The 22,266-nt window shown below is 52.3% G+C and overlaps 3 protein-coding genes across 6 annotated transcripts in view; 1 reads left to right on the forward strand and 2 right to left on the reverse strand.

Annotated features, from left to right (window-relative positions):
• Positions 1-11,741, reverse strand: part of SMG6 (SMG6, nonsense mediated mRNA decay factor) — a 92,056-nt gene extending 80,315 nt beyond the window's left edge. Inside the window, exons 1-8 of one of the 2 annotated variants that reach the window (XM_021416087.1) lie at positions 11,621-11,714; positions 8,865-10,632; positions 7,162-7,354; positions 6,344-6,454; positions 5,471-5,577; positions 4,294-4,372; positions 2,962-3,072; positions 2,092-2,304 (exon numbers count right to left, since the gene is read on the reverse strand). In XM_021416087.1, the coding sequence (XP_021271762.1) occupies positions 2,092-2,304; positions 2,962-3,072; positions 4,294-4,372; positions 5,471-5,577; positions 6,344-6,454; positions 7,162-7,354; positions 8,865-10,632; positions 11,621-11,714 (2,676 nt within the window). Of the gene's footprint in view, positions 1-2,091; positions 2,305-2,961; positions 3,073-4,293; positions 4,373-5,470; positions 5,578-6,343; positions 6,455-7,161; positions 7,355-8,864; positions 10,633-11,620 lie in introns of both variants that reach the window. The other variant, XM_021416088.1, reaches the window with a different exon arrangement.
• Positions 11,805-13,828, forward strand: SRR (serine racemase). 3 transcript variants are annotated; one of them, XM_021415407.1, is made up of 7 exons: positions 11,805-11,992; positions 12,063-12,198; positions 12,379-12,482; positions 12,566-12,685; positions 12,765-12,839; positions 13,055-13,264; positions 13,545-13,828. In XM_021415407.1, exons 1-7 carry the CDS (start codon positions 11,834-11,836, stop codon positions 13,740-13,742), a joined length of 1,002 nt encoding a protein of 333 aa, XP_021271082.1. In that variant the 5' UTR covers positions 11,805-11,833; the 3' UTR covers positions 13,743-13,828. The 3 variants fall into 3 exon arrangements, with proteins under 3 accessions (XP_021271082.1, XP_021271083.1, XP_021271084.1); XM_021415408.1 differs by having other exon boundaries at positions 11,824-11,842; XM_021415409.1 differs by having other exon boundaries at positions 11,841-12,198; positions 12,341-12,482.
• TSR1 (TSR1, ribosome maturation factor) lies at positions 14,216-20,505 on the reverse strand. Its single transcript, XM_021415390.1, has 15 exons — positions 20,267-20,505; positions 20,085-20,188; positions 19,660-19,876; positions 19,448-19,582; positions 18,494-18,921; positions 18,016-18,175; positions 17,505-17,668; positions 16,996-17,198; positions 16,541-16,703; positions 16,323-16,433; positions 15,847-15,979; positions 15,309-15,425; positions 14,876-15,016; positions 14,677-14,751; positions 14,216-14,581 (listed from the first exon to the last, which is right to left on the reverse strand). The coding sequence occupies exons 1-15, from the start codon at positions 20,364-20,366 to the stop codon at positions 14,403-14,405; spliced, it is 2,430 nt and encodes an 809-aa protein (XP_021271065.1). The 5' UTR covers positions 20,367-20,505; the 3' UTR covers positions 14,216-14,402.

The raw sequence follows: 22,266 nt of genomic DNA on the forward strand, positions 1-22,266 counted from the left end.
TGGTCAGAGCTGCGGGGTTCTATGATTACGTTGCATCTGCTCCTGAAAGCTGAACACTTTCCCATTTTATCCTGTAAAATTCCCTTCTTTGGCCCAGCAACAGCTGCCATAAACACTGATGCACAAGGAGCTACCTGCAGGTCACAAGTGTCAGGACAGAAAAACGAACATGACTTCAGCCTTTTCAAGGGCTAAAACCACCAAGAAAGGTACCAGGAGGCAATGACACAGTTTAGACTCATTTCCCTGCAATGACACACAAGCACTGGCACACTTCCCCTGGGAGAAGAGCAGTTCCCTTCTGTCCCAACCCGCATGGGGAACGTATCTGCTGGGGACATGGGGGCAGAGGTGCTGCCAGGACCAGGGCTGCTGCCCGCCTCTGGCCCATGCAAGGCTTTCTGAGGCCAAACAGTGCCACACAGTGGCAACATGCAGGTTCCTCAGCTTCTCTCCCGTCCCCTGAAAGCGCAGAAAAGCCTCCTAAATTGCTGCTGCTTTTTATCCAGCCCCCAGCTTCGGCACACGGGAACTTTGGAAGCGATGCAGATTTAAGATTTCTTCCTCACTTGGTTATTTTTAATCCAGGTTATTTTGGTGGCACGGTCACGGTCCATCTCCGCAAACAGCTGTGCCAACAACACGAGTGGAGCAGTGCACTGCAGCCTGAGTAGAAAAACCTTGGCTGCAAAGAACACAGCGCCCAAACCTGCACCCTCCACTCCCCCTGCCCTTTTGTCTTTGTGTTTCTCGTTTGCAGCCTCTCAGTGCCAGTGAGAGAACCTTTCCACGAGCCAATATTTCAAGCTGATGAAGAGATCAAGAGTAAGGGTAGTAATCAGCTGTGTGATCTGTACAGGCATTGCCAGTGGCCTGCACTTCAGAGAGTGCAGCCCCCACAGAACAGAGCGAGGGCAAGCTCTAGCAAACATCATCACACTGTAAATGATAAAACATTGCTGCCCCCCGCTTTGCTAGTGGTTACACTACCTCACATGGCAGTACTGCAGCAGAGAAGCTCCCAGTGCCTCAAAAACACTCACAGCATTTTATGTAAAAGCCGCTGCATCAGTGATTTATGAAAACCCTAAAGCTTGGCACATTCCTTTCAATGATGCTGAGGCAGCAAAGGTCTCCAGAAGAGAAGCTGAGGAGAGAAAAAACAACCGAGGGCAGTAACATCCAAAAAATGCTGCAGCAGTGTGCCAGAGCTTATCTTTCAAAGCCCTAAGACTTCGCCCCAGTTCCACCCAGCTGAAGTCACAAACGAGTTACAAAAGTGCAATCATATCTGAGAAGCTCTGGGCCCCACAGAATGCAGAGAAGGCCTTCCCAGCCCCGCTAAACTCGCATCCTTGACAGCCATTTTAGGACAGGCAGCCCAGAGCTCCCTGGCAAGTCCTCTTGCAGGCAGCATGTGCCAAAGCAATGTGAGGATTCCTAGAGGATGAGCTTCCAACCATCATTGTCTTCGTCTACATTCCAGTGCCTGACAAACAGAGCTCACTCGGGCTCCTTTTACAAGGTACACAGCTCAAACAGACCGGGGAGAGATGCTGCTAGTCGCATTTTTAATCCTTACAGAAGAAATGAAAGAGCCTGGCCTCTCGGCAGAACAAGTAATGCAAATATGACACCTACAGTGGAAATTAAAACCACAGTTTTCACATTCCCAATGCAAACTTCCCATCACCTGGCACTGGGACAAATGACCCGCTGCCATAACATGCAGTAGAGCTACTTGGTCACCGTTAACCCTGGTCTCCAGCATCTGACCTCATTTCCCACCGGCAACCTCACCCAAGTTAGAGCCTCCAGAAGAGGCATTTTACTGCTTCTTCTGTTTGTGCCTCTCCTATTCCATATCAGCCACACCAGCGCAGGCTGCCAAGAAATGGATGGTAACAACATGCTTTAAACATGAGAGGCACGAGGTCACCAACTCCTCAGCCTGACCCAGGCACAGCTCCCATAGGGGAAGCCAAAACACTGGAAAATTTAGCAACAGGAAAGCAAAACAGATCCAGTGTCATTCCACCGCATTCCAAACACATGACACCAAAGCCAGCAGCCGCCTTCTGCAGTACTCACGTCGCTGGGGCTGAGGTTCCCAAGACCATTGTCCTGCTCAGAATCTCTGCCGGACTCATGGCCCTGAGAGGAGCGGGGGTGGGAAGGATGGATCCAGATCTCCAGCCGCGTGGCATCGTCTCCGACTTGTCGCAGCGTGGACTTCTTGCCCTTCCCTCGACGGCTGGGGCTCAGCTCCAGCGCCTGGTGCTTCTTCTGCTCCATCTGCTCTGCCTGTGCAGATAGGACACGGTTAGATCATCCGGGGATCAAAGTTCAAGACAAATATATCATTTTATTTACATGGAGAAGCTGGCTCTTGTCCCAGCTTAAAAACCACAGTAACTCACTGACAGCTCCAGAATTTGGTTTCTGACACTACAGGAGAGTGCAGATGAGAGATTTTTTTTTATTATTTTTTTTTTTAAACTCTGACTGCACACTGGGAGAGGGAAAGCTGTGTCCAGTTCCTAGCAGTGTTTGACAGCCAACACGCTGCATCTTTGATTTGAGGCATAAAGGGACCGCAGTTTCTCCTTCCTACCTCTGCAGGGCACCTGTGGGATAAGGCAATGATCAAACTGCATGCTGAGGCCATGCTGCAAACCACAGCGACCTCCAGCCCTCACTGAGCTTGGCTGTTTTACAGTTTGTGATGCAGACTTAAGACATTCAGCTGCCCAAACAACCCCAAAAGCAGACAGTGGAGGGGCAGAAAGATACCATCACTGGGAAGGCTTTCTTTTTCTTCTGACTCCCAACATGGAATTTCTTACAAGTGCTGACTCCAAGACCAAAAGCCACCATCACCCTTCTCCCTAGGCCGCAGCTCTCCAGAAGTGAGTCAGCTCAGGCAGCTGCAGCATCCCACAGCCCAGCTCCAAAACTCACCTTGCGTTTTGTCTCTTCAAACAGACTCATGAGGCTCTCCTTGGCTGTGAGGATGGGGTTACTAGCTGCCAGACTGCGCATGTAGTAGTAGACGGCATCCAGCTTTCTCCTCTGCAAAAACACAACCAGACTCAGAGCTGGTACTCATTCTGGGAATCTCAGGGCAAAGCCCCCACGTCGTTCACCTTCCACGTTCCTCAATACACTTTCCCTCTCCCTCAATAGTGCCTGGGAGACAGGTATTCAGAGTAAGAGCACCCTATAGACAAGCTGGATCTTGACTTCTCCATCCACATTCACAACTAGCTACAACACTCGGCACAAAGCACAAGCATTTTATCAGGATTAGGGAGTGCAGCTGACACAACAGCTTGCAGACCTGCTTGCTCAAGCCCTGAGGTTGCTACAGAAGCCATCAACCCAGAAGCTCACACAAAAATCTCTCAGCAGACGTCACGCTAAAGGGCATCAGCATAAATACCGAATTCCTGACAGTTCAGAAAAACACTCTTTTCAACACTGTTATGAATATGGAAATTACTCCACAGAGGTCCAGGAATACGGGAAGTTTTGCCAGGCTCCCACCTGTGGTGAAGGATGCCCTCCTTATCTCAGCCTGCCTCTCAGCACCTGCTCTCCCACAGGTCTGCCACAGGGAATACTGCGAGACATCACTCCTCAAGTCCTCATAGTATCGAGACTCACAGCCATACAGGGCCTTACAGAACACCACAGTAGGGCAGGATACTTGGCTGCTTTTTGTCCCACCTGGGGAGTCTAGAAAAGTATCCCAAGCCACAAGGAACCTGCATTTCTAAACCGTGCAGTTCTGAACTGCTATTTCAAACCAACATCTTTTCAGTGTTGTAGATGAGCACATCCTTACCAGCCCCCGTGCCCCAGCCTGATACCCCAATTGTCTGCTGCAAATCTTCCTCGAAACAAACTTTCCTGCATGGCTAGAGAAGCCAGCAAAACTGAAGCCTAAAAAAGCTGCACGTTGATGACACTTAGACTAGTCAAGTACAAAAATCTCACGCAAAACCTTAAACGCAGCTCACATTTAAAGCAAGTGCACTCTCAACAGCCCACAGAGCAGTCCCCAAAATGCAGACAGCTTGGGGTAGTAATGTGTATCTAACAAAGCTGCCTGAAGCCAACAGCTGGAATCCACCGAGCACACCCTGCCATCAACTTTTTTGTTTTTTTTTAAAACAAAAAACATCTGGAAGCGCTGCCTTAAACAATGTCCCTCTCCACCAGATAGAATCCCACAGCCTTCCCAGAGGCTCTTCCTGTGCTTGCTCCATCCTTGCACGATGGACACCTTACCGTGTAGATGGCCAGGAGTGCCAGCTGGTTGTACGGGCGGCCGTTTTTGGGAGCAATTTGTTGAGCCTTCAGGTACCAGCTGAGGAAAGGAAGAACAAGGGAAAAAGTTACTGAAAGGACATCGGGTTGCCTTCCTCGCTGTGGAGGGCACAGAGTTCCCTCTGTAACACTGGCAGCCCAGCAGGGAACAGGCCCTTTGCACAAGTGCCCTCTGCCTGCGTGAGCATGCACAGCTAGCAAGTCTGTACCCAGCATGGAGAGGCAGAGCCAGGGCACAGGACAAGAGGGAGAGGCAGACACAGCTGGAGAAAGAAATGTTCTTGGCTCAGCCTGAAGATGAGCATTTAGCCAGATGCAATAAGTGTTGTCTCCAGTGCAGCCTCAGGCAGAAAGCAGGCTATTTGCAGAACACTTCTTTCTCCTCCCCCTTTTTAGCCTTTTTGGCAGCTGGGACCAAATCTTCTTGGCTGCTTAGCTCATTATTTAATTATCCCAAAAGAAGGGGCATCCGTTAAGAAGCAGGCCATTCCTCCCTCCTATTTCCCCTCAGTTGTATTATCCAGCTTATTTCATGCCACACAAATCTGTCAACACTGTTCAGATACATTATGAACATGCTGTGCTCCTTCCAGCCCCACAAGATACCAGTGTACTCTATGGTGCTTACTTCTTCCCAGCCAGGCAGCTTTCCCCACCCTATGTTACAACCTTCCATGGCTTTCAGGGCCCCACGATGGGCTCAGTCACGTGCCACCACTCTTTGCTCCAGGAAAAAAAAAGAGACTGTATGCCAGGCAAAACAAGAGTGATAGGAAACAACAGGTGCCAATAACTTCTGATGCAGTCAGAACATATGGGCACATATGGGAATCTCTCCTAGCTGGAAAGCTAGCAGAAAATAGATCAGTTTGCCAGCCTCAGAAGCATAAGCACTCCATGCTGCAGGATCAGCACAGGACAACTTCCACAACGTGCAGCTTGAGGAAGATGGATCTGCTGGGTTGTTTTTTGGATAGAAAAGCATTTCATACTATACCTTTAAGTTACACAGGACTGCAATACAATAAGGAGGCATGAAAAGACTCCTTTGGCTAGAGGCAAGCTTAAACATGAAATGAGATGCATCCCTTGTAACTAGATAGAGCTTTGCTGAGCCCTGGGGTGAAGAACACAATACCTGCGTGCCTTCCCATAGTTTGCAGTGTCATTTGCTTGTTCTCTGTATCGGCAAATGTCCCCTTGACAAATCATACACCTCTGGGCACTGATCAGAGCATACTTCACCTGGAAGAAAGCAATCAGTGTGACATGTGGAAGCTGCGCATCCCGACTCACCTTAACACCCTGAGAGCTCATAGGGACTGAAAAGAGCAAAGAGGAGGTCACTGACAAATGGAAGGTCTCAAGGAAAGGCTGCAGAATTAAATGACAAGGCTCCGTGGTACTGGTTCAGCATTAGTAAGGGCAACCCAACTCCCCAAACACCTAGTCCCTCACAACAGCCTCCTAGCTCTCAGTCGGAGGAAGCAGGTTTCAGAATCTGTGGTTCATTCAGTCCATGAGAAATCTGAGGAAGACAAATCGGCTAAAACAAACACATCTCCCTGGGAATGGAGCTTGACTAAAATAGCCCCTTCCAGCTGTCCTCACACCTGCACTCACAGCTCAGGGCAATCACTGTCACATGTCAGAGAGAGCCCAACTGTTAGCTTTCCACATTCACCTTTCTGAATTCCACGTACAGAAGAGCTGTTCAATATCTAAGGCCAAGCCTGGGTACCTTTGACACTTTGTTCTCCTTATTAGCCCAAGTCATAGAGACAATACAAAAAAAAAAAAAAAAGAAAGTTCTTTCTTTGCAAAGAAAGTTGAGAAGTGTTAATACACTGGAGCTGGTTCAAGAAGTTCTCTAACAGCTGAGATTCCCTGCAAACACACTGCTGTCTATTCAGAGCACAGCTGCCCACTTCTTGGCAAGGGCAGCACACTGAGTCCAGCATGCTGCATACAATTAACAGGATGAGAAGACTCCAGGAGAAAGCCAACCTACCATTTTCCGCAGAGGCTTACTGCGGATGGCCATCCCATCCATATAGTCCTCCAGCTTGAACTGGTACGACACCTGCAGCTTCTGGAGTAAGCCGTCAAAAAAGGCAGTGCCCTGCAGAACACAGACGTATTTGGATGTTACAGTTTCTCCAAAGACAAGCAGAAAATCTTAACACTGCCCTTTAATTAGTGCAGGAAAGGTCCCTCTCCCTCTGGTTTGGGCTGTTCTCTTCAGAAAGCAACGACAAAACCAGGGGATCTCCAGCTCCAGTTTTTCAGGGCTGAGCTAGACAAAGTCAAGACTGACCTGATTTTGTGTTAGCCACAGTCCTGCTCCAAGCAGGAGGCTGGACTGAAGCCTTCCAGCAGTCCCTTCCTGCCAACATAATTCTATAAAACACATCCTCTTGGATCTGTCAGCCTACCTTCCACAATGAGCAAACGGAGCTGTGGTGTCTAACAGAATGACTTCTCAGCAAATTTGATAAAGATAGCACAAACACCTCCACGAATGTTTTTGTTTATTTCCATTTAAGGATGTTTAGCTCATTTTAGCTTAAATCAATTTCGCATTAAAACAGAACACACCAAAGCAAGCCTGGTTTAAATTATAACAAATATCCACCCGGACCTACACCCACTACACTAAATTGTAATCTGTCTGCACATTCTTTTTGCATAAGCACGGCCTAAGGCACACGGAGTGATAAGCAGGACCACAAAGGCAAGCTCCCTGTCCAGTTATACCAGCCTGTTCTATGCACCAACCAATCCCACCCAAAGGTTTAGCAGAGCCTGGGGCTGTTTCTCTCTTCTTACCTCATCTAGAAGCTGGAGAAGTTTGTTCCGTATTTCTTGGGCATTTTCCCCCAGAGGGTCCTTGAGGAGCTGCCGGAATTTCTCAATCACTTGGTAAAAGGCATTCTTCCACAGCAGCTGGTCCACATTCTGGGTATCAGAGAACTCGATATCCATCAAAATGCACCGCTCGTACAGCTGCAGCATCTCCACCCTACAGTGAAACACAAGCGGGGGTCAACACAACTGCTTGGCAGAGCAGGCAGGGAGCACGTGCAGAGCCACCTGCTGCTCCTCATCCCACAGGCACGAGATGTCAGCAGTTTGCCTGGCTCATGTGCTATGGCAAATTGATGCTTCCACGCGTGTCCCAGAAAGAGATGGAAGCTGTTGTAACCAAACGCCCTTTCTGCTCCAGCAGAGCAAACTGAAAGGACCATCTCTCTTTTTGCACGCGTGAAAAAGGATTAGGACTTACCAAAGAGCATAGAGACTCTGCTAAAGCTCTGCCTCTGGGAAGAGCAAGACCTAATTATTGCCTGAAAGTAATACGGAAAAAAGCATCCACTGCCAGGCTCTGCTCCTTCCAAGTACAAAGCCTAGCTACTAAGGGCTGTGGACGAGCACACAAAGCACCTAAGAGCAAGAGATCTTGCCATTACAGTGACCTGCGCATCACTTCATCCAACCAAAATGCACGATGGAATAACAAACCACGTTCCCCTCACCAGCTAACCAGAGCCCAGCCCAGACACTGGAACAGGACTCCCTGCACACAGTTTGATAAAATGGACATACACTGCTGCCAGGAAGGGACCAACTGTACCTATGCTCTGGGGAAGGGCAGCCCTCACTGGCCATGGCAGCACAGCCTCCTTCTAGTTGCCATTAACATCCTAGCCTGAAACCTCCAGTGCTGTTCCCAGTGCATATATCCCACTCTGTAGTCTGTACTGAGTCCCTCAAATGCAGAACAAGCCCTGAAAAGTGCTCAGCTACCAGATTTACTGCCAGTCAGCTCTGAAATAAGTCTCCAGAGAAGTCCCAAAGGCCATGAGTAAATGTCGTAGATGCCAAGTAGAAACACGCTCCAGCCATGTTAACTGCCCTCCAGAGTGCCAGTGTCACTTTCCTCTTGCTAGGCTGCCCTCACCAGGCCATCCCCACCGGACTGCCATATGTCAGAGGGTTGAACGATGTCAAGAACAAAACTACTAGCACTTAGAGAGCACTCTCATTGCCACACAGCATCAGGAGTCCACACAACATTGCAAGCGCAAGCTGAGAGCTGCCATGCTGAAGACCACAATGCAAATCAGCAATTAAGACAAGTAAGAAAGCAGAAGCATGCCAGCAAATACCGAAAGCGTGCGAAGGCCCTGGAACCAAGAGAGGCCAGTTCCACCAAGAAGAACCCAAGAACAGAAGCAGGTGCTTGTCCTGCTCTCCCATGCGCTTTCAGCACAGGCAAGGCATTCCACAACCATGAAAAGCTACAGCCTAACTCTCAGCCCAGGCCAAAGAGATATTTGCCCACAGACTCTTCCTGATATCCAGGCACCGCTGGCACGTGATGAACAGCCCCAACACGTCAGAAGATAGTGAACTACAGCCCCAGTCCCTCAGATATCAGTGTCCCCTATCCCCCAGATTCCCGGTTAGACAACACATTCTGGACAACAGCTCTGGTAGAAATTCACCCTTGAAATGACTCAGCCACAAACCTCAGCTGGGCCATCTTCTCCAGCCCCTCTGGGCTGATGCGGTCTCTGGAAAGTAGATTGCTGAGCTGCTGCTCCTGGTTCCCAGCCTCGCGGAGGAGTTTGCTGAGCTCCTGCTGCTGCATGTTCCGCATCTGCTGCTCCATCTCAGGACTCAGAGGAGCTGGGGTGAGTGGGCCACACATGTACTGCCCTGCCTGGCCGGGGTACCCAGGGTAATAGGCTCCTGGGTACACGCCATTGCTTGGACCCATTGGATACTGCAGGGAGTACCCACTGTAAGGATACTGCGGGCCTTGCCCGGCAGCTCGAGGGTAATAGTAAGGGTTGTCAGAGTTTTGGAACTTATAATAGGATGTCTGGGCCTGGCGGGCTTCCCCCCAGGAGGTGGGACTCACTTCGTCGTCCGTGTCTAGGAAGTGAAGCTGCGGGGTTTGGCTCTTCAGGGCGGGTTTTTGGTCCGGGTTGTTGGGGTCCCACAACCTGCGAGCGGTGCCACCTCGGCCCCGACTTCGGGAGCCCTTACTGCCAGCACCACCGAGCAGCAGCCGGGGCCCGGGGTGACTGGGTTCGGGGGAACCCGTGGCACTGGCAGAGAGGTCTGTATTGGCAGGCAAGAACAGAATCCCACGGCCCTTCCCCTGGGGCTCTCTGCTCTGGCTCCTCGCCTCCAAAGTCTCTGAGTCATTGCAACTAGCAAACGCCTTCAGGGGCTTTTTTTTATCTGTGTCTGCTAGAGTGATATCCCTGTTCATAGTCTTGCTGTCAAATGTGACTCGGAAGTGTCCCTTGACTTCCCTGCCGTTGCTGCTCCACTCACTCTCGCTCCTAGAAGCTCGACTCTGCTCTGAACGCTTTTTCCTGTCTGAAATCCTGCTGGAGACATACGCTTCTGCCTCATCAATTCTGTCATCATCCAAGGAGTCAGTGGAGGATGCAGAGAGCTGCTTCCTAGGACGTATTCTAGCACGCTCCTGCCGTCTCTCCATCCCATCCACCAGCGGGGCTCCATCTACACTATTGTTGCTTCCAGCTGAGCTTGTGCTGCACGTGCGGTATCGGCTCCGCCGCTTGTCAGAGCGGGAGTACCGCTTTGTAGCACCCAGCTTCCCCTGTGTCACTTCATCGTGTGCTCTCCTCATCCTGTCACTTCGCTCTAGCCGTCTTCCTTTATCTACCCTAGAGGTTTTCACTCCATCCCCTGCCTGGCTTCCCTCTCTATCCTCTTTGTTTGACTTGGTTTTCCTGTTGTTGTCTTCCGCAGTACCTTTCTGAGTCTCCTCATCTCCTTCAACTCTCAGCTGTTCCATCTTAGAGCTGATTTCCTCAGTAGTCGACCGTAGGGCGAGTTCTTTAGCAGCCGAATGCAGACGCTTCCCTGGCTGATAGATCTGCTGGTCTGGCTTCTTGGCTCTCCTCGTGATCTTGGCACAAGATTCTTCCACAGCAAGCTGCGTGCACGAGTTCTCCTGGCTCTGAAGACCACCTTTAGTCTCTGCCTCTTCGTTTCCCAGTGAAGGACCGTTCTGGTTGTGGCTGTCACCATGCTGAAGTTCTCCATGACTGGAGGCTCTTCTGCTGAAGGATCCTCCTCCTGAAGGGCCACTCTCTCCCTTGCCTTCCTCAGCTCCGCTCCTTTCCTTCTCAGAGGCCTCGTGCTTTGGTGACACAAGTTTGCTCCTCAGTCGGGAGAGGCCAGGCTTGTAGATCTCCAGATCTGGGCGCCTGTTGTCTTTGCGATGCCGTGGCTCCTTCACCTCCTTCATGTTTTCTAGGAAAAAAACAGAGAAAACAGTAGAAACGTTAAGGTTAGAAAAGATCTCTGACATCATTAAATCCAATAATCAACCCACCCCCACCACACCCACTGAAAAAACCACGTCCCCAAGAGCCACAACTCCACGGCTCTGGAACATCTCCGGGGAGGTGACATCACCACCTGTGCCAATGCATCACCACACCTTCTGAGAAGAAATTGTTCCTAATATCCAACCAGAGACTCATTCCCACCACAAACCACAGAAGGACGAGAAAAGCTCACAGCAAATATTCAAGGGGAAACACTAGCTGAAGGCAAAGCACTAATAACACGCTGAAAGCTGCTTCAAGAGAACACACATGAAACACTCAGCTGAGGTTCACAGGAAATCAATGAGCGAGAGCAGGAAACGAAGAAGTCTGACAAAGCTGACCAAATCCTGAACGTGATTCACTTACAGAACGCATCCTGCAACAGGTTTTGCCCCGAAGAACCGACGAGTTTAGAGACAGACAAAGCACAGAGCCCGGCCCGAATACTGCTACGTGAGCAGGGCCCACAAAGCGCAGTGTCGCCGCGGGCTTCGGGAGCAGCTCAGCGCTCCGGGAGCCCCCTACCCCAGGCGCAGCCCCACTGCTCTGCTCTCAGGGGCGGCGTTTCCCACTCCCCGCTCACAACCCACCAGCGCCTTCCTCCCTCTCCCTGTAACCATATCGCCCCAAAACCCCTCAGAGAACGCAACGAGCCGCCCCGGCGCAGCTACACAGCAGAGCCCGGGCACAACGCGCTGCGTTTCGCCGCCGTCCCGCTCCCGGGCCATCAGGGGCCGCTCCGTGCCCGCTCCCCCCGCGCCGCCGCCGTTGAACCCCCGCGTTCTCTCACCACAGCGACAACAGCGGCCCCGGGCCCAGCGCACACCCCCAGGGCGGGCGCCGCCGAAGACAGGGGAGACAAAAAGCCCAAGCGGCGGCTCCCCACCGCCGCCCCCTCCCCGCCTCACCTGCTCCTCCGGAGGCCCCGGCGCGGGCCTGCGCGGCCACCATGTCCCGCAGCTCCGCGGCCGAGACGCGGACGCGCTCCAGCCCGTCCGCCATCTTGCCTCGCGCCGGGGCGGGGACGGCGGCCGCGCGGGGCCAAACCTCCTCGCGCGGAGCGCGGCTCCTCACCGCGCGCATGCGCACGCCGCGGCGGGGAGCGAGGGAGCGGCGCGGCCATGGGCTCGGTGCGGGCGGCCGACGTGGGAGCAGCCGTGGGGCGGCTGCGGGGCTGCGTGCACCGCACGCCCGTGCTCACGTGCGGGGCTCTGGAGCGGCTGGCCGGCCGCAGGCTGCTCTTCAAGTGCGAGCTCTTCCAGCGCACCGGTTCCTTTAAGGTGTGACGGGACGGTGCTGCCGGGGCTCCGGGGGGGGGGGCGCGGATCCTACCGGCGTGTGTCGTTGCAGATCCGCGGGGCGCTGAACGCGGTCAGGAGCCTGGTGGAGGAGGCAGAGAGGGCAGGGCGGGAGCGGCCCCGCGCCGTAGTGACGCACAGCAGCGGGAACCACGGGCAGGCACTCGCCTGTGCGGCCCGGGAGGAAGGTAACACGTGGGGGGAAAAGGTTCCGCGTGGAGCGGAAGATAACAGCGCTCCCCTGGCAGCCCCCAGCCCTGCACAGCAGCACGGGGCTCTCGCTCCTGCAGGCGTGGCGCGGCCCAAGCCCCATTCCCATTGCCCCTGCAGCGTGCAGTTCCTTCCCGCAACGCTCGCTGTCCCAACAGGGATTCCTGCCTACATCGTGGTGCCTCGCACAGCCCCGTGCTGTAAGCAAGCCGCCATCCGTGCCTATGGGGCCACGCTGGTGCCATGCGAGCCCAGTGATGAGGTAAGGCATGGGGATGTAGGGGGTGACAGCTGAGGACATGGCCCCCTGCCCAGCTGGGCCAACTGCTGCGCTCTTGCCTTCAGTCCAGAGCAGAGACAGCTGCACGGGTGGTCCAGGAGACAGGAGGAATCATGGTGCACCCCAACCAGGAGCCAGCCGTGATCGCAGGGCAGGGCACTATTGCCCTGGAGGTGCTGGAGCAGGTGAGGGCTCCTCCTCGTAGTGGCACAGCACGAGGGTACAGAGCTGCCACAGAGATACTGGCGTTTCTTTTCTGCGCAGGTGCCCGAGGTAAATGCATTGGTTGTTCCCGTTGGAGGCGGAGGAATGATTGCAGGAATAGCTGTGGCCGTCAAGGTAAGTAACAGCACATCTGAGAGATGGTGACTGCGCCTCCACCTTTGTTAGAGAAGGTCAGGGCGCCCAAGGCAAGCAGCAACTCGGCTCTAAAAACAGAAATCTTGCTCTGGGGAAAGCTCTGGGCTGCCTGGGGGCATGCACCACAGCCCCCTGCAAGCAGAGCAACAGAGCACAGGTACTCCAAGTGACTGAGTGACTCCTGGTCTCTGCAGGCACTGAGACCAGATGTGAAAGTGTTTGCTGCTGAACCCCGCAATGCAGATGACTGCTACCAGTCCAAGCTGAGAGGGGAACTGACCCCCAACCGACACACCCCCGACACCATTGCTGATGCAGTTAAAACCAGCATCGGAGAAAACACGTGGCCCATCATTAGGGATTTGGTCGACGATGTTCTGACCGTCTCAGAGGAAGAAATCAAGGTAAGCACTCTGCCTCCCCTCGCAGTAGCTGCCAGCAGGCAGCTGGCTCCATCCGAGCTCTGCTCCCCCGTTCTCATCCCTGCACTCTCCCAGGGCAAACCCTGTACACCACAACAGCTGTGCAAACACCAACGCTGTTTCCAGCTGGAAAAAAGCTGGCGGAAGCTCTGCTCTCCCTCCCCAAAGTGCTGCAGAGCCAGATGCACATGCGGTGCCCTCCATAGCCCTAGAGGAGCACGTACTTGCTGCAGGGATGACAGCTGCTGCTCTGTCCCAACAGCGAGCCACACGGCTGGTGTGGGAAAGGATGAAGCTGCTGATTGAGCCAACAGCGGGTGTGGGAGTTGCAGCCGTGCTCTCAGAGCAGTTCCAGGCAGTCCCCCGGGAGGTGGAGAATGTTTGCATCGTGCTGTGTGGAGGAAACGTGGACCTGAGCTCCCTGACCTGGCTCACAGACCTCCCTGGGGATGGAGACTGAGAACAGAGCGGCATATCAAGTGGCGGGAACCTGGCTTTGAATTTGTACAGTTGGGTCTGTATGCTACAAAAACCAGATGAACAACCCCAGAGGTCTGAAAGCTTCTGTGAAGGGATAAGGGAAGCTGGAGGTGTCTCTAGAGCCCAGAATCACTTGGTTACAAAGCAAAGGGTGACTACAGGGAGCCTGGAAGCAAAGCACTGCTTCTTCTGCCCTCCCCAGCCATCCTGGTCTGGAACAGACCTTCAAGCAGGCTGCACTCAGCCACTGCCCAGCTGCTGCTTCACCTTTCTGTGTCATCAGCAACTTCCAACAAACTCCTGTCTAATACAGCAAAGTCCTCTCACCTGCTACTATGGCAGGACAAGAAAACAACAGCCTCAGCGAGCCACAGGGTTCACAGGACAGCAGGGTGCTCACAGCTTCCCATTTGGCCTCTACAGCTGGCCACCACCAAGACACAGGGACTTAAATATTTTTTGAAAAACATTTCCATTAAAATAAATAACTGTAGCCGATACCTAAGCACCAACTGTTGAGACAGCTGCCCCAGTACAAACCCTAGCACTGACACGTCCAGGACATCAGTGTGCGCAGCACGCTCAGGCTGAGAACATCAGCCAGAGAGATACAAACTGCATTAGCACTGTGCCTGGAGGCTCATTCCATTTCTATCTCTTGCACTGGCAGTGCACTCTCACTCCTCACCCACGGCACAGGCTCTGGAACGTAGGGGTCGTAAGTCCATTTAGGATAAACGCGCTTGTAGAGGTTCAGCAGCACGGTGTCCTGGGACTTCAGCTGTCCATCAAAGTAGCACTTCATGTGACCGTGGGTCCCTAGGCAGAGAGCAGAAGAGGCCATTAGCTGTCACTCCTGCCCAGGAAGACCACATCCTGTCTGCCACAAGAGACAAATACAGAACCCAACCTACCTAATGGCTCTTTTATATGTCCTCTACGACCCCATTTTGTCCTTAGCTCCACTGGTTTAAACCACATCACATCCTCTGGAGAACAAAACATGAAAGGCAACTAAGCAACAGGCTTTGCCACACAAACACAACCACTCTCATAGGCACAGGAGTTCTGCTTCCACATCCCCTCTTCCCACTGCGCAGAGACAGGCCATACCTCTGTTAAAGAACATGTATCGCACCACAGCCGCCTTGGTAAAGATCTTGAAAGGATGGCCACTGAGCACCAGCCGCTTGATGATGATTCTGTCTGGGTCCACAGCCAGCAGAGAACCCGTGGCAATGAGGTCGTGCATTCCTGCAAGCCAGATTAACACACCAGGGCAGCATGACCAAAAGAACCTCCATCAACTCCTCCCTCACCACAACCCCCTGCCCCAAGTGGTTCAAGGCCCAGAGCAACCCCTCAGCAGGAACAAAGGTGCCAGCAAATCAGAGAAGGAAATCAGTTAATTTTCCTCAAACAGCATGAAGGCATTTTTCTTTCCCCAAGTCATACTTTATGAATACGCACTCATTGGTAGGGTGTAGGAAAAGCCTGCTAACGTTTATTTCTTAACACCCTCTTTCTCAACGCTAACCCAACTTACCATTACTTCTCTGTTTAAAAATAAGCACGGAGGCAGGTGGGAAAGTGATGGGAGCATAAACAGTCACCACCAGGGCAGCATCCGGGCGCAGGAAACGCTCCAGCTTGTGCTTATCAGCTAGGATAGAACAGCAATGTTCAAGTTCAGTCCAACAGAAGTTCTCAGAGCTCTGAAAAACCCCACTGAGCTCATTCTTCCCCAGCAAAGGGGCTCTGTGTTGAAGGAAAGCAGGCTACACACCGCACTTCTCTGCTGGCACAGAGTATCCAGGAATGAATGCGATCCTCTGAGCTGCCAGCTCACTGTGTGGGGCTTGCCACTGCCTTGCCAGAACCAGAAAACCACATTGCCCAAGCCCTCCCACTCCCCACTGTTCAGTGCCTCTCCTGGAAGCCTCAGTGCCCAGGTGTGAGTCTTCAGAAGAATCCTTCAGCCAGGTTCAGACATTGTGGCTAAGACATCACAGGCTTCCTGCCCTAGAAACCCCAGCCCCACTTCCTGGCATATCTGTTCTCTCCCCACCAGTCCCCTCACAAACCTGACGTGTGCTGGGAGAACAACGGGGAAGCTCGGAAGCGCCTGAACCCACAGTGGAAGATCAGCTCCTCCTTTGCCCTCACTGGATCACTATTGCTCGGATGCCGCCGCACCAGGAAATTCAACACAGACATCTGCAGGAGAGAGAACACTGTGAGACGCTGACAGCAGGGCTGGCAAATAACATCGAGAGCAGAAAGCAGACATTGCAACAAGGACTAATTCCCTTCACTGTGGCTTCCATGACTGCTGGTCATCAGTGCAAACCTCAGCCAGGCTCAGGCGCTCTAGTCTGAACACCTCTGGAAGCTTTAGGCTGCTCTGTCCAAAGGAAGATGCTGCTTCAAAACGCAAGCTATGCATGGAAATCTTAGCCCAAACCTTCTGTAGCCAAAACCTCTCCAACCCATGCGGCATGAGGGAATCAGATAAAGAGCTGCACACATGTAAGGAATCAGCAGAGCCAGACTTAGTCACCTTCTGTTCATGAGGAAGCAGTGAAAACAGGACTAGTGGCTTCCCTTCTTTGAAGCTCTCCATCACTGAGACGGGGACATTGCAGACATGCAGCGTAACGTACCAGCCAACCTGCCAAGAGAGGATCAGCTGTGAATACTTCTTGCAGTAGAAAAAAGCCTCAGGACAGATACAGGGTTAGAGAGGGAACCCAGAAGAACAGCATCATCTGGAGTTACCGAAGCTCCTTCAGTCTCCTCTTTCTCTATTTGCCGGAAGAGGTGCTTTCTGGTTCGGAAGAAGTCCTGGAACTGGTAAATCCTTGCATAGTCCCTTGGGAGATTCTCTTTGGGGTCCCATGGAGAAGTCCTGAAGCTCTTGAGCCCTCGGTACTTCTGAAACCTGAAGGGCAGACAACAGTAAAGACAAACTGCTTCACAAATCCATGAGGACTAACACTAGGACTCTGCCTTCCTCTTCTCTCTGCCAGCTCAGGACAGCTTCTTTCTGCCCCAGGGAGCTGCCCATTGCCTCAGCTATTATCTCCCTTGGAAGCCTCAGAGCCTAAAGGTTCATCTTCAGAAGAGTCCTTCAGCCAGGTTCAGACATCATGGCTAGGACATCACAGGCTTCCTGCCCTACCTCAACAAACCAGAGAGGAGGACCCCTTCCAGCACAGCACGTAGTTTCTTACCGGACTCTGGCAGGCACATCACGTGGTGTGTCCACCTCATCTGGAAACATCTCATCCATTCTCTCCTGTTTGTATTTCTCCAGCATCTGTTCATCTTCCTCCATCTTCTCATCATACTGGTCATCCCGCACGCACTCAGACACGGTCATGGTCTCACATTCCTCCTCTGCAAGCTCTTCTTCCTCCTCGCTGCTTTCTCCCTCCTGACACATAGGAGAGCACAGAGCCCATGAGCACATGCACTCTGTTATGTTTATGCAGCACTGCAAATCCTGCATATATTTGCACAGTGTGATTCATAGCCCAAGCTACAACACAGTCCCCCATTTTGGTATCCAGCAGGCCAGAAGAAGTAACAGGATAGATGTGACAGGTTTAACAGAGGAAATCCAGGCAAGTCTTAGCTCAGTGTTGTGTTCTTGCATAGGGAAAGCTGCAAGGACAGGACTGAGCTAGGATATGCAATGGCATCCAGAAGATCACTTGCAGTGTCAACTCTTAAGAGTTACCTGGGAAACCGCCTCTTCCATCATATCATCACCAAAATCATCATCCTCATCATCATCATCTTCTTCCTCACTGCCTCCTTCTCCATCATCCACAATCCATGCAGCCTGGTACTTGGATGTACCTTTGGGGACCTTCACCACCCTCTTGTTCTCCTTCTGAGATGCTGTGTGAATTCCCACCAATCATTAATACAGATAGAAACCTCCTTCAGCTCGACAGCATTTACACTAGGAGAGCCAAGCCCACCTCTAGACCAGAGTCACTATTTCCCAGCACAGAATTTGTCAAAGCCTAGAAAAGCCAGCTAAAATGTAACCCTGCTGTCAGGCAAACCAGCCAGCCTTGCAGTCAGGTGAGGGGAACCAGGAACAGAAGTAAAAAAAAAAATGCCTGGGTTCCCAGCTAGCTTGTTTCTCCATAGCCACCTTCAGCCATCCCGCCAGCAGGTGGTTTCTAACAACCCTCATAGCAGGGACAAGGGAAAGGTACAAAAATACTGCTGCTATTCACCTTCTGCTTCTTGCAGTTCTTCTTCAGTTGGCCATGTCTGCTCCCCTTCCATAGGATCAGGAACCACTTCTGACTGCAAGGACTCCTGTTTGCTTGTATCTGCCTTCATCAGGATCTTAACATCTTCCTCCATCTCATCAGTACCATTTGCAGAGTCTTCCTGAAGAGCAAAAGCAGAGTCCCCAGCTACAAAGATAGCCATCTGAAGCTAATAACCAGTTTAAAGCCAAGGACTAACTCCTCACACAGCCCTCGCTACCAGAAAATATCCAAGAAACAGCAGAAACTCCCTCCAGTATCACGTCAGTTACATTGCAAGGGAGTCAAAGCTTACTGGCAGAACATGAACCTACTGCCTCTCTCGATAAAACTCCCTTTTCCCCCCACCCTTTACCACCCATAATCAAATAAACTTTCTGAATTAAAGTTTAAGAACACTGTTTTAATGGGCACAGCAAAGCCCTGATCTCCCACAAACCTGCACATCCATGTCCTGACTCTTCTTCTGTCCTTTAACCACTCTGGGATTTAAAGAGAGAGGGTCAGGGGGGGCATCCACCTGGCTCATCTGGAAGTCTCCATGCCCCACAATATGCACCAGGCTGTTCACATTGAGGGTCTGTCCTCGGACAAAGCCAGACACCTTCAAGGTCCCAACCTGGTCACTCTCCTGACTGGGCACAAACTCAGCAGCATAGGCAAGCAGGTGAGCCCGCCTGTCCCGAAAAGCAAGATGCCGCTGCTTCTGGGTGGCAAGGTGCCTCAGCAGCAGTGAGGACTCCTGCTCTGTGTTTAGGGGAAAGAGCTTGACCTCTGGAAACCACTTCTCAATGGCTTTGGCGAGCTTCTTCTTGGCATCTATCCGCTTCTTCGGTGGCAAGTCAGTGCCCCCTGGGACAGCAAGAGCTACAAAGGACATAGAACAGAGTTCCCCATCAATCAGAGCACAAACGTTCTTATACCCCTTTCACAAAGCATTAACACTAACTTGGATGTCTGCAACTCAAATAACCAAAAAACAGACTGACAACACAACTTACAAAGGCAATTTCACCCATTCAAAAGAAGAATCAAGACAGAAAACTTGTCTTTAGATCTAAGATTTTAAGACTAAAAATGATTATGAAAATAAAGGCCTGGGAATTAAACTTAGCGAGAAAGCATCTCATTCCTTTTGCTCTGCACACCTAGATAACCATTGCAATAATAACCATCATACATCTGAGACCTAAATCTAGAACTCCAGCATTTCCCTACCAGGAGGGTAACACAATAAGACAGCATTTATCCGACCTGTTATTAGAAACAGAACAGCCAAAAGGCCTGTGATTACTTATTAACATACAGAGTTTCTACTTATTGCAACAGTAAGCTCCCATCAACCACCCCATCCAACCTGCAGCTCACTAGAAGCCTTGAGTTTTAATCTTACCGTAACTAGGGAGCCCCTGAGCAAAAAGGCAGGAGAGACAGTGCTCCCCTGTGCTGTCCCAGCCATCCGCAGGATCCAAGACAAAAAGGAGGGAGTCAGCAACTTTTGCTAGGTCCATGACGGCATGCAGATCCCCTGCAATACAAAACTCTTCTGTTACTCGGGCTGCCAGGGGTACAGGGCTGAGACCTGTGCAAACAGTGCTTCCTCACCTGCCTGCGCCATCACAAACCGCCAGCGCTGCTTGAGCCGGGGACAGAGGATGGCAAAACTGCCAGCTTTTCCCTCATCCACATGGACAACGGCTGAGTCTTGGCTCTGCAGCAGGCGGATGGCATCGTGTGCTGCAGCCCTGGTGTGCAGTGGCACCACGACCACGAGATGCGGGGGCCCATCCCTGCTACCCAAGCTCCGCTTTTCTGCCAGCACCTACGGGCAAAGATCTATGGTGTGAAAACCACCCTTAGCCCGGCTCCAATCCCGCACCCTGGATCAAGACTGCAGTTCCACAGCTCGGCCCTACAACACTTGGTTTGCCCAGCTCCTAGATCCACAGCGGCCCGGTCCAACAGAGCTACCCACACACGCCGACCCACCAGCTGTTTCCTATGCCAAGCCCAGTCCCCTTCCCCCTCACCGCCTCCTTGCGCTGTCTGCGGAGCTGCAGCGCCTGGTGCCGCCGGTCCACCCTGTTCAGATCGCGGCGCCGACGGTGTGGCAAGGCCTTGACGGCGACTCGGCCTGCGGGGAGAAAGCGGTCAGGCGGCGACAAGGCCGACGGGGACGCGGTGGGGAGCTCCCCGGGCCGCCCCGCCTCACCTCCAGATCGGCGCTGTGCCGTCCCGCGGTGCTTCCCGCCCTTGTGAGCCTTATTCTGCTGCTTCAGGGGCCCGGCCCGGTGCGCGCCGGCCGCCACCATGCTGCCTTCACGCCGCCGTCACCACTTCCGGCTGTGCGTTTTACGTCACTTCCGGCAACGTGCGCTTTGGGGGTGGGCGGCAAAGCGCCGATCGTATTCAAGATGGCGCAGGGAGGGGAAGGTTGTGCAAGTGGCACCAGTACCTCAGGGCCTGTGCGGGGGAAATGACAGGCAGGACGCCCAGCCGTTCCTTCAGCGCTTTATTGAGGAGTTCTTTGTACAGATATTTACACAGGAGAGGAAAGCCCCCACACCCAGCAGCTCTCCTGAGGGAAGTGGGAACTGAGGAAGAGCCCCAAAGCCAGGCCTGCAGCTGGTCCTGTCCCTGCTCCATGCACAGATCGGGCAGCAGCGTTCCTGTGCTCCCCGTCCCAGCCCCGTGTGCTGTGGGCAGCACTGCACACCGTCACTGGTACAGCCAAGGCTCTGTCATACCCCCAAGGCTCACACCATCTCTCAGAAACACAACTGCCCCTGCTACTGGAAGCATTAGGCCCACACCACCCACAGAATGCAAGCAGGTGAGCCATTAAGGTTAAATATTTACAATAGTGTTGCAATTGCCAGGAAAGATGAAGTCAGTAACCCAAGGGAGAGGTAAGGCAGCTGCTTCTCTGTTCTCCACTGAATAACTGCACAGGAGGGGGAAAAAAAAAATACCAAAAGAAAACAGCCATGACACTCCCCAGCACTGTGTTATCCCCCTCTTTTCTCCTGCAAAGAAAGCAGCACAACAGTGGCGTGGGGAGGGGGGGCAACTGAGAGCTCTTCACCAATCCTTATCTACTCCTAAAACAAGCTGTCCAAACCTTGTAACTCTAAAAGCAATGTAGATAGCATGTCCTGCTTGACAGGAAAGAAGTCACAAAATTAAGAGACCGGTGACAAATAAACACTGTTTAAGTAGTAGTAATTAATTCTCCCTATACAGGTGTCCGTTAGCTGCAGGGCAGCACACAGTCTCTCCCACTGTCTGACCACATGGCACTGCCATACAGAGCCAAATGTGAAGGGAGGAGGAATTGAGGTAACTGGGATATTTCTGGAGCAAGAAAAACAGCCCCATAAGTTATTTATCCCTTGCCATTTATGCAAGACCAGGGAAAGGAGCACAGTTTGAAACTTTTTCCACCTAGGCTTCCCATCACAAGGCTACCTCTGCCCTTTACAAGTCACCCAGGGCCAGGCCTAGGACATCCAGGGGCAGCAGAAGAGGCTGATGTCTCTAACTCTGCAACCCTTGGAGCTGGTGAGAGCAGTTCAGGCTGGTGAAGAGTTAACACCTGATTTGCACTGTGGACCAGGCCCTTCACAGGTAAAAGCAAAATTCCCACAAACCCACATACTGTAAGCTTACAGGTATTTCACCAACCTGTGCCTGCAGTTTGGAAGGACCCTCTGAACAGACTACCAAAAAAATAAAAAAATAAAAAAAAAAATCACACCCTGCTGAGATGAGCAAACGGGAGCAAAAGCCAAGCACTACCTCACTGCGGGTGACTGCTTTCTGGGTAAACCAAACTATTCCTCTCAGAGCAGAAACTGCTAAGAAAACACAGAGCCATATCATGTATTCCTAGAGCTAGGCAAGCCCTTGGGGGACCGGGGGCTGCCATCCATGTGCTCTTCAGCTCTCCTGGACTACTGCATCACGCAGCCCAGTGCTGGACACTCAAAAGGCACCATGTCAGTCTGCTCAGCACCACCTGCCAACACACCCTTCTCTCTCCATGCTCTCTTCTCCAAGAAAACAGGCTTTGCATCACCCCAGTGCACAGCTCAGGCAAGCTGCAAAGCAGGGAGTGCTGCTTACAGGCTGCTCTGCCACACACTGGCTAAAGCCCAGAAAGCAGCTGCATTGCAAGAAGGCTGCGCCTCGTCAAGGAAGTACAGCAGTTCA

This window comes from Numida meleagris, chromosome 18 (genome assembly GCF_002078875.1).
Source record: "Numida meleagris isolate 19003 breed g44 Domestic line chromosome 18, NumMel1.0, whole genome shotgun sequence".
Taxonomy (NCBI): Eukaryota; Metazoa; Chordata; class Aves; order Galliformes; family Numididae; genus Numida; species Numida meleagris.